This window comes from Atta colombica, unplaced genomic scaffold (genome assembly GCF_001594045.1).
Source record: "Atta colombica isolate Treedump-2 unplaced genomic scaffold, Acol1.0 scaffold100, whole genome shotgun sequence".
Taxonomy (NCBI): Eukaryota; Metazoa; Arthropoda; class Insecta; order Hymenoptera; family Formicidae; genus Atta; species Atta colombica.
In genome coordinates this window covers 1849395-1860657 of record NW_017259185.1, presented here as the reverse complement: position 1 = coordinate 1860657, position 11263 = coordinate 1849395, and the positions used below count along the sequence as shown (strand labels likewise).

General features: G+C 30.7%; 2 protein-coding genes across 2 annotated transcripts in view; one reads left to right on the top strand and one right to left on the bottom strand.

Moving 5' to 3' along the window:
• The window catches only part of LOC108684622 (wiskott-Aldrich syndrome protein family member 1-like), a 3526-nt gene extending 954 nt beyond the window's left edge, over positions 1-2572 (bottom strand). The window contains exons 1-5 of the mRNA XM_018189046.1: positions 2558-2572; positions 2130-2323; positions 1416-1629; positions 538-706; positions 234-491 (exon numbers count right to left, since the gene is read on the bottom strand). Of these exons, the coding sequence (XP_018044535.1) occupies positions 234-491; positions 538-706; positions 1416-1629; positions 2130-2323; positions 2558-2572 (850 nt within the window). The remainder of the gene's footprint in view (positions 1-233; positions 492-537; positions 707-1415; positions 1630-2129; positions 2324-2557) is intronic.
• A 2768-nt stretch (positions 2573-5340) lies between these two features.
• The window catches only part of LOC108685189 (sensory neuron membrane protein 1-like), an 11184-nt gene continuing 5261 nt past the window's right edge, over positions 5341-11263 (top strand). Inside the window, exons 1-3 of the mRNA XM_018189877.1 lie at positions 5341-5385; positions 6099-6315; positions 6619-6967. Coding sequence (XP_018045366.1) covers positions 5371-5385; positions 6099-6315; positions 6619-6967 — 581 coding nt within the window. The 5' untranslated portion in view covers positions 5341-5370. The remainder of the gene's footprint in view (positions 5386-6098; positions 6316-6618; positions 6968-11263) is intronic.

The following is an 11263-nucleotide window of genomic DNA, read 5'->3' as shown; positions in this document are numbered from 1 at the left end:
CCTCCACAAAGCCCTCGATATATAATTCCAAGAGAATCCTAAAGAGTTTATAATTACAAGATACTTAGAATTCTTCCTTTTATTTTATTAAAACTTTCCTTTAATTAAAATTATATACATAAACGAACAGTCGATCTAACAAGTCCGTTGATTCTACACACACACACACACACACACACACACACACACACACATATATATATATATACATGACACATTATAATTTCAATGACCTTCCGCCCTCTGTTTGCTCGAGTCAGTTCCTGTCAGTCTTCCTCTTTTTATGATCGTGCCCATGGACGAGATCAACATGGGCATCGTGGTAGTCGTGGCCATAACCGTGCTCCAGCACATGACCAATCCCATGGCTGATGCCATGAGCAAGGGGAGCGATGTCGTGAATGCCCTGGTCCAAGTGGACGGCGACCGGCGACGGGTGGACGTGAAGATCGGGTGCGTAGTCGTGCGCATAGATGGCACTAGGATGATCGCTGAAGGGGATCAGCGGAAGCAATGGAGGCGGTAACGATTGCAGAGGAAGCGGTGAGGGTGGTAACAAATGCAGCGGAAGCGATGAGGGTGGTAACGGCTGTACCGGAACCGGGATCGGCACCGGAACTGGTATGGATACCGGATGCTTTACTGAGACTGGATACAGCTGCTGTACGGATACCGCGATCGGCTGCTTCACTGGGATTGGCATCGCCTGAGAATTTTCCTGAGATAGAAATTAAGGATGACTTTTAGGCCCGATTGCATCAACGTTATTTTGATTTTAAGCAAAACTTCAAACTCTCTCTATCTCATCTTTTAAAACTGAAAAGAGATAGGAACAAAGAGAGTTTTAAGTTTCCTCGCTTAAAAAAAACTGAAAAGAGATAGGAACAAAGAGAGTTTTAAGTTTCCTCGCTTAAAATTAAAGTAACGTTGATGCAACCGGGCCTTAGCTCCGATTAACTTAACCAGTCTAATAACTTTGCAGAATTCCAACTGAAGCTAACGTCGGAGAAAAAATGCGAATTGAAGAGTAATACATTTACATTTATATTTATAATTTCTCTCTTCGAGACTGGTTAAGTTAACCGGAGCTTGGTAAAAGTCGTCCTAATAGAAATAGAAAGAAGAAAAAAATATGAAGAATAATATTCATAGACAGGCCTTATATTTAAGGCTTCTTTAAATATCTTCAGATGCTCTACGAATTATTTTATTGAGCATCTAAAGATAAACTATAAATTGACTTTATATTCAGAATATTAGCTTAATGTTTGCTTATCAATATAATTTTAATATTAAGGAATTTCCATGATTTTTTTATTGTTTTCCACAAAATTATTATAAAAGAAAAAAATGTCATTATTAATAGACTTCGTTAAAAGTGCTGTTGAAAGAAAGTAAAATTGACAGAATGTTACCTGAGTCACCGGGACGGGAATCGGGACTGGTTTATGAACTATCTTCTCGATCGGTAATGGCACGTGATACGGTTTCTCTATGATTACTGGCTCCGGAACTGGCACCGGCTTCTCCAGCACTACGTGCTTCGTTAAATACACTGGTACAGTTTTCACAATTTCAGGTGTTAAGGCGATGCCACTTCTATCGTAAGACGCACTTGCTAGATACAACCTGTCGGTCGACATTTATGAATATAATGATTAACATTGTCATTTTATAGATATCCTAAGATTTTTAGAAAGTATATTATAATTTTTTTGAAGTATTATTCAAAATGAAGGAGTATAATTTGTAAAGAAGAAAATGATCCTTCGAAAAATATTTATTCTTACTGTATGATATTCATAAAATTTCTCGTCTGACTAATATTTTATGTTACTTATTTTATAACGGTAAAACTTAACGCGAAAATGTATGCAATTTAGAAATTTACTTTAAATTTTCTAAATTATATAAATCTTATTTATATATTATTTACTTTTAATACATAGATATATTATACATAGATACATTATTTTATTCTATTTAATTAGAATTATTTTAGAACATTGAAACTTAACACGAAACATTTATTTTTTTAATACAATTTAAAGAGATTTACTCTAAATTATTTTAAATTATATTTATACATAAATCTTGTTTAATATTTTTAATAAGTGTATTATTTTTACCCTGCATGCAGATTAACTTCGGAAGGAAGTTTGAGACCTTTCCAAGAATTACGCTCGATTGACCATGGTTCTCCATGTCCATAAGGACTTGAGAAACCGATCCATTCGTCGTTACTGATAACACCCCGTTTTTGCTGCTTCATGTTCTTCAGCACCGATGCGAATGCACAGGTGCATAATAATGTCAGGAATAGCTGGAATATAATATTAACGTAAAGAAATTTCAAATTTTGATAAATTCATGTTTTACAAAATTCAATTATGCTCAAAAATGCGTTGTATAAATTAGTAAGAAAATTGGAAGAATTTAATGAAGAGTATTTGGAAGTTTTAATTTTAGAAAAATTAAGTAATCAGTTTAGAATTCATAATTTATATTCACACTTTAATTTTGATTTACACAACTTAAATGAGTAAGTGCTACTTACAAAGATCTTCGACATGGTGCTCTAGTTGCGAACAAACTGTTCATAAGATCGTAACAACAGAAGCCTTTTATATTTGCGAATGGCATTACCAATGACAACTTAACAGGTCTAGATCAAGGAACAAAGCAAGTTCCCATTTACGATCAAATCGGAAACTTACCCTTTTTAATTGATATCCTAAGCTTCCGGTGATGAAAGTTGTCTGCTATCGATTTAGTTTGTGACGACATTTCAAAATAACATCAGAACATATAAAGCTCTGTAACTAAAATGGAACAAGTTAATAAACGCATCACATATATCATAATAAATACTAATTTATATTAAGTCAAATTTGATTAATAAAATTAATTAATATTAAATTGATTAAAATTTGATTCACACAGATTTATACAGAATATTGAATATTTAAACACATACATATTGATCTCTTCAGATTTGATTTTAATGAAATTATGTTAAAAAAAATTTTTTTAATTCACTGTAAGAGCATTTTAATTAAAGCAATTTGTATTAAAAAATTAAATTTATTCAATGTTTACTTTTTTTCCAACATATACATTATTATGTATCTCTAATCTATATAATGTTGATGAAATTAAATAATTTTAGTTAATATCTTCAAATTTGATATTCATTACAATATGAAGAGATCAGATATTTAATAATGTTTGATATATTAAATAATACTGAATACTATTTGATATTGATGTAAATGCAACCATGTCTTTTGCCAAGAACGACACCGGTTTCTCACTCGATTACGAGCTCGTGCTTGCAATGTTGACATTGCAATTACGTTCGACGATCAAAGTACCTGTACTACTTACCTACATCCTTATACCTATCTAATTATGCCTGGAAACTCATTTCCGCGCACGTACGGGGAAAAGGAAAACGTCTAAGAATTCTGCGCGTCGTTTATAGATACTATCTACATGAGCGATAAACATTGATACAACTGCAACAGCTAATTCTTAGTCATGGTATTCTAGATTAGCAAATTTTAAGTTGACAATATGTTGTCTTTTTCAATATTATTATCTACAAGATTCATGAATTATTTAAAAAAAATATATTTATTTGTAATCTTAAAGAATTCGAGGAACTGTAGTCTATTTTTATAGAACTAGAAAAGATAAAGATTATATTTAATCTTTCTGGAAAATTCATAAAGTAGAATTATTATCGGAAAATGTTTTTCGAATTTCCTATCTTAAAAATATATACGAAGCATTCTTGAAATAAGTATTCGAATAATGATTATATTAGGAGTTTTCTATCTTAAGATACTTATAATCTATCTAAAGAGATAGGATCACATTTTCAAAGTGAATAATGATCACATGTTTTTGCCTGTGATATTAATTTTTTAGAAATTTTATCGATAGAAACAGTTGAATTTTGTCAAAAATCTTCGTTTTGACTTTCATGACGTTAAAATAAATCATCATTTTGACTTTCTCTTGATTTAGTGTGATCTTTGGATAGAAGTCCATAAAAGAAGAGTCCATAGAAGAAGTTCGAGTAGCGAACATTTTTCTTGTTTTTTCATAACAATATTGTTTTCCTGTTCTCGAATTGTCCATCAGGTTGGTTTTTTGTTGTTCTTGATCACTACGTACGTGTGCATTCTGCTAATTCGCGCATTCGTGACTAGTAAATCTTGGTTGATCAGCGTCATCGGGCGTATTGTTACGTGTTCGCCGGCTCTAACTCGTCGATGAATAATGAATGGCGAGTAACGTGGCCGGCATTAAGAACGCGATGGCATTAGACGCTTAGAAAATGAAAGTTAGGAAAGTCCTCGCGATTAACGCGGAAGCGAAAGAGGAAAACTCGTCCAGCTCGATCTCGTTGACCGAATAGAGGACGCTGGAGAACGCTGAAAGAAATCGAAGTTGTTATTTGCATTTGCTGTCGTATATTTTCATCTCTTGTTGCGCAAAACTCATGAATTACATCAGCGATAATTTATGCATTAATTCGTTAAAAAAATATTCCATATTAATTTTTTTATACACTAAATATTTTAATCTGCATATCAAATAATAGTACTGATTAATTAATTAATTGCAGTAAACTTATTTATTATTTTCTGTTAAGAATCAATGATGTTATCAATGATTTATTTAATTCAACTACATTATCTGGCCCACTTTAAATAATCTATAATTCATATAAGATTTTAAAATAAAATTGTAATATAAATTAAAATAAATATGTAATATCAAAATATGCTATATAAAAATTATAAATTCTATGTAATATATAATATGTATTTTTTAAATGTTTTTTTATATCAAACAAAGCACAAAATAAAATTCTAAATAGTCATATAGATTACCTCATAAAATTAATCATAAAATTAATGTTTTATAATATAATTATTAATTTATAATATAATATAATTATATTTATAATATAATTATTAATTCAATGCGCGGACCGATTCCAATCATGTATCACTGCGTGATTGAATTAAATCACGTATCGCGCGCTATCGTGGCTATCTAACGATCGAAAGATCAAATAATTGCCGATAAACCTCCGATTAAATGCATCGTTAATGAAATGCTCCAGGATTTTTTGCGTCTTCCACATCGCCTTCGTTCGACCTCCTAGGAGAGAAATGCAGCTGTTTGGCTGTCGCCCAGGTTCAGGTAGCGAAAGTATATCGCTCCTTGTAATCGTTGTTCTTCTTTGTTCAAGCGATGATGCCCTATAAATACATATGAAGGCCACAATTCCGGAGCGAACTCAGTTTTTCGTTGGCATCCCGACCGGCAACTGAAACTCTCGAGCGACTAATCATGAGATTCTTCCTGGTACTTATCTGAATTCTCGTTTTTATTTTACTACACGGAAAGAACGATTTTGCTAAAGTATCTAAAAATTTAGTTACACATCTAAAAATAACTTTTTTGGATCACAATAATTACATAGAACGTTTAAATGTTGATAACAATTCTGCAAAAAGTTGTAACCAGTTTGAGTGTTTTACATAATTATTTTGTTGATCTAAACAAAATTATTTTCAGATTTGTAATTAGCTAAATTTTTAGATACTTCAGTAAAACCATTCTTTCCGTGCACTGTCGTGATCGAAAATCCGCCTAATTTATATTCGGATACACCGCGATAAAGAATGAAGAATGTTGATCTAGTGATTTGTTGATCGTTTGTGTATTGCAATGGATAATTATGCGTTATAATATCTTGATTTAAAGTGATTTAAACTAATCCAATACCGCAAAAAAAAAGTTAGAGCAATTGAACTGAAATTATGAATTATACAATTATGAATTATACAGTCAAATCTTTTTAAAATCAGATATACGATAAAATCAGATATACGATAAGATTTTCTATTTTTCAAAATGTTGTCAAGTTCGGAAAATTTTCATGTCGTTTTAGACATCTGATTAAAATGCTGTCCTAGATTTTATATAATGAATTTGTTTAAAGTAAATTGTCCAAGAATATTCTACATAAAAACGTAAATTATTCGATATGATATCTCTTCGTGACGTTTATACAGGTAACAATACTGGTGTTGGCCAGCAGTATAGCCGTTCCCATTGACGGATTGAAGGATTCAGAAAAATTGCAGAGCGCTTCAGAGTCAAAAAGACATGAGAAAAGAAATGTAGATGCTCGAATCGATTGCTCGAATGGACATGGTATACACATATATTGTCCACCGGATTACGAAGCTCCACTCGAACCATCACCCGTCTTAGTTCAACAGCCAGTCGGTGAGTTAATATATAAAATTTTATTGATCTTGAATATATTTATTTCAAAATTAAAGCCTGTTGTAATATTAATTAATTTAATTCCATAATAATATTTAAATTAGTTTAATTAGAAAGAATCATTCATAAATTGTCTCCTTTCTTTTAAATTTTAGTGAAAGAGTAATGAAAGGAAGATGTGATTTTATTTATTTATGTTTTTGATTTATTTATTACGTAAAATTAAACCTAATGTCGCAATTAATATTTACATATTAATGGATAGTAGGGATTTGTGAATAATATTTTTGTATTCTTCTTCAGTGCATGTGCCTGTTCCGCAGCCAGTGCCACATCCGGTCCCAGTACCCGTAGCAATACCGATCACTAAGCATATACCAGTTCCCGTACCGATTCATGTTGAACACACCGTGCAGGTGCCAGTGCCTAAACCGTATCCCGTAACCGTGGAGAAGATCGTCCATGTGGACCGGCCAGTCCCGGTGACAGTCGAGAAACATCTGCACGTCCCAGTCGATCGACCGGTGCCAGTACCGGTACCGCAACCGTTTCCCGTCCCCATCGAGAAGGTCGTGCATGTAGACCGACCGTATCCGGTGCCGGTGGCAGTGCCAAAGCCGTATCCAGTACCGGTCTCCATATACAAACATAAGTTATTCAATTGTTGTTAATGCACTCGTCGAGCTCCATTTTAATGCAGTAGCGATACGATATTTTCACTAATATCTATAATAACTTAAAGTGTCAGTATAATCTTCTAGTAATATAAGTGCAGCTATCTTGTTTTTGTTATAGATTTATTATTAATAATTAATTATTCGTTAATTATTATTCATAATTAATCTTGCCTGACTGAAATGTATATCTTAAAAATTGATTACTGCGTGAGTTTTTAAATGTGTTTCTATTTAATAAACAACATTTCATTAAAAAATTTACTTCTCATTGCAGATATTTGTATCCTTGCTAAGATTCTTCCATCTTTTCGTTGCTTATCACTACAAATTTTATGTAAAAATCAAAAAGTAAAATAAATATTCTTCTAAAATCTGTATTTTTGAAGTCAAATAAATATTTTTCCAAAGTTTATGTTTCTGAGCAACCTTGAGAACAATGCTATTACCACGTGCAAATGATGTGAACTTGATCTATTAGCAAGTTTCTTTATCATGATTAATGCAATAATAATATTGCACGCTGAACATAGTTACAAGGTGAAAACAATTTATTTATTCATCTACACCTGACGAAAAAATTTATAAACACTATTCTTGCTTTTTAACTGCATGAGCATTATTAATAATTTATTAAATTAAATTATACATTTTATGTAACATCTGCTTTGCAACTAATAATACTTAATATTTAGATATAATTTAAAATATCAACAATGTGTAACATCATTTCTATTCCAAAAACTTTATCAATGTTAGAACAAGTTAACATACAAAAAACAATGATTTGCGAGATATTGGGCGTATTTAAGCAAACAAAGCAGCTAGCTTATTCGCCGAGAATATGATTGGTTCTTAATGAGAACTTTTTACTTATAAATCCAATCAATCATATTCAACCGCTTGACGAACAGGCTAGCTTCATTTAACTCAAACATTGTTTTGCTTTTTAATTGATATCACAATTAAAATTAATATTTCTTACGTAAAAAAAATTTTTATTTAGAACAATAATTAATAAATATATAGATTGTATAGCTTTGTTTGATTGTTTTAGCTTACAGTGTTTATCAAAATAAAAAGAGTCAGTGATATACCAACAGTCATAAACATTATCTGAGTAATAATAACGTTTTGAATAATAATAATAAGTTTTATTGACGTGCGAGATATAAAATTATAAACTATGAATAATGTAAATTGTGGAGTTGCACTTCAAATGATCATGAGTCATGAGCGATAATACTATTTGCAAGCCTAGACCTTGTTATAATTAATTAAGTAATAGATTATAGTAACTTTGAAGTAAATAAAATAGTGGAAGGAAAATGCTTCCCTAACGACGCAAGAAGCATAAATAATGAAAAATTTGACATTAGCTGATTATTTTGTTATCATGTTGGAGGGAGATTTATACAGCCAATGAAATGCTATCGCGTGTCTTTTTACATTAGTCCGTGCTTGCGCATCGAGCGATGGATGTGGAAAATGTCGCGCTACCTCCTATCGGAAAAGTATACCGATGGAAGCAACAGGGAAAGGTCGCGATTTCCACGTAGCGGCTCTCTCATGCATTGTTGACGAGCGAATCGCTAGGCGAGGCGTCGCGCGCTACTACCGCTCGTTGTTAAGAAGTATATATAATCCTACTTTTATCTATAGGTCCGAGAACTACATTTTTCAGTAATTTCCAAAGAATTCGCAAATTTCCGACTATCTTTGATCGATTGGCAGAGACTTTTTGATGTAGATTAATAGAGAGATAGAAAGATTAGTTGAAATATACAATATTAATTTATACTTTCTTCAATACCTATGATATACCTATAATTTATATAATTTATGCCTTTAATAATCGGAATGATTTTTTTATTGACATTAAATATAAAAAAAGATAAACACGAAAATTCAATTATGTTTTTTTATAATTTATGCTAAAAAAAAATATTATTTAATGCTGCTATTACATATTAGAGCTTGACTTACATAATAAAAATTAATAAAAATAACTTGAAGATTGTTTAACTCGATTTCTAAAATTTTATATATGTTATTTCTAATTACTTTTATTTTGCTATTTTGCAACATCGCAGTATTTTGATTTATATTTACATTTCAATACAAATTTAAGCTGTAAAAAATAAATTATCATCTGTTCTCATACAGAAAAATTAACAGTTGTTTTTGGAAATAAATTGTTTAGCGAGTAGATTTTAAATAGATTACAAGGGAGATAAACGGGCAGTGTTAGACAAGAAGACTATCTATACACGATCTCGATACATCAGCGATCGTGTGAACAAACGCGATGGTTTCTTGGTTATCGATCATCATTCACGATTATCTGTAAATAAAACGAGAAAACACATGGAGGATTTCTCGCCCTATGTCATCCGAGAAAAGGTCATCCATCAGATTATTATGCCGAAAGAAACCCGTAACCCCGTTATAGCGAACCGCTATCTCTCTGCCATCACAACTCTCAGTATCCGTTTAGACAGGTAGATACGCGGATTTTCTCTCTTTCGATACGAAGTGTGAGTGTTTCGCCTCTGCGAAGTGGAATTTTGATCACGATTGTATGTTGGTGCCAGTCTCATCTCACATAAAAAATTTGGCGATAATAGTTGCATAAAAAAATACTCATTGGTCCGTGTTTCATGATGTAACAGGATAGTGTAGATTACTTATTCGTAATTTATTTATTTATGTAATGTCATATTCATGGAGAAGAGAATGAGCTTCTCGTGGATGTGACACAGATATTTGATGCTATCCATTTTGTAATACAATTATGCACATTGCCTAAATGTTCAAACAATTTGAAGTTATAAACAGAGATGTAGAATTAAAAAACGAAATAGAATGTGAAAATAAAATTTTACAGTTGTCTAATTGTATTATTCTTTATAATTAATTACATATACAAAACAATATACAATATAAAAATTTTTGTATATTAATAATTAATTAAACTTCGCAAGCGATGAATTTTATTCTTTTTTTTAATTCTTTTAAATGATGACTCTAATAATAATTTAGCATGTGCTAATAAATTTAACCATTGTAAGAAAATATTAATTTATAAATTTAAATCGGAATTATTTGTTCTCTTTTTCTATATGTATTATTGAATATGTTTATTCTGAATGTGAGAAGAGAGATATTGTGTTACATAAAGTAGCTTTTATTAATTAATCACACATTACATTAAAATGCTTTGCAACGTTGTGTTATGCGATCGTAACTGCATTGCTTTCAATAGTAAATATACTAATCATATGTACTGTTTGGAATGCACATTCCAAACTTTGATTGCGATTTCTTTAGAAGTGGCTTATATCTTTAGATTCTTATCTTACGCGCAGCTTTCTTTTATATATAGCAATTTATTTTAATGGGACCTCGGTTACGGTAACTACATCTACGATAGACGACAGTAATAATGTATGAAAGTTGTTCGTAGCAGTGTATAGAGTATCTATAGCAATGTCATATTTAATTAATTCTTCGGCGCCTTTTGCGCTCGATAGGCGTTACACTTGACACCAAAGGCGCGTATCTATAACACTGACTTAAAGTTGAGACTTAAACATCGTCATCACGATCGAAAAAAATGAACTTTGGGTACGAAATGGTCTACAAAATATATTTTAAAGAATAAAATTATTTTTGTTTTCTATCGGTGTTATTGTATTAAAATTTTTTAATTCTTTTTGTATTGATTTCTTGAATATATATTTTTTAATTTACTTTAGTCAAATGATAAATTAAAATAAATATCTACAAATTATATTTCTTCCTTTATTAATTTATATAATTTAAAATATATAATTGCACTTTGTTGATTTGCATTACGTTTTATTATGACTAATATGCTTAAATTTTATTTATCTTGATAGCATTTATTATAATAATTTATTCATAATCCAGATATGGTAAATATCCGGCTATGTTAAAAATTTTGTACACATCTATAAGGAAGGAAACCATAGGACATATATTTTCTATTGAACTATGTATCGTAAATTATACATCAAATGCGCACCCAATCGATAGAGGAAGACAATCATGTATTTTATTTCATAAAATTTGATTGATAACATTTTAGAAATAAACAAAATTATGTATCATAAAAATATAACTTTGCATCAAATGGATGGTTATGAATTAATTATGGAAAGTATAGTTTTGGAGCTTTCTTTCTTCACTTTTTTTATATAATTAATTATTAATAAAATTTGATATTTTTAATGTGTTTAATAGAAGTTTAA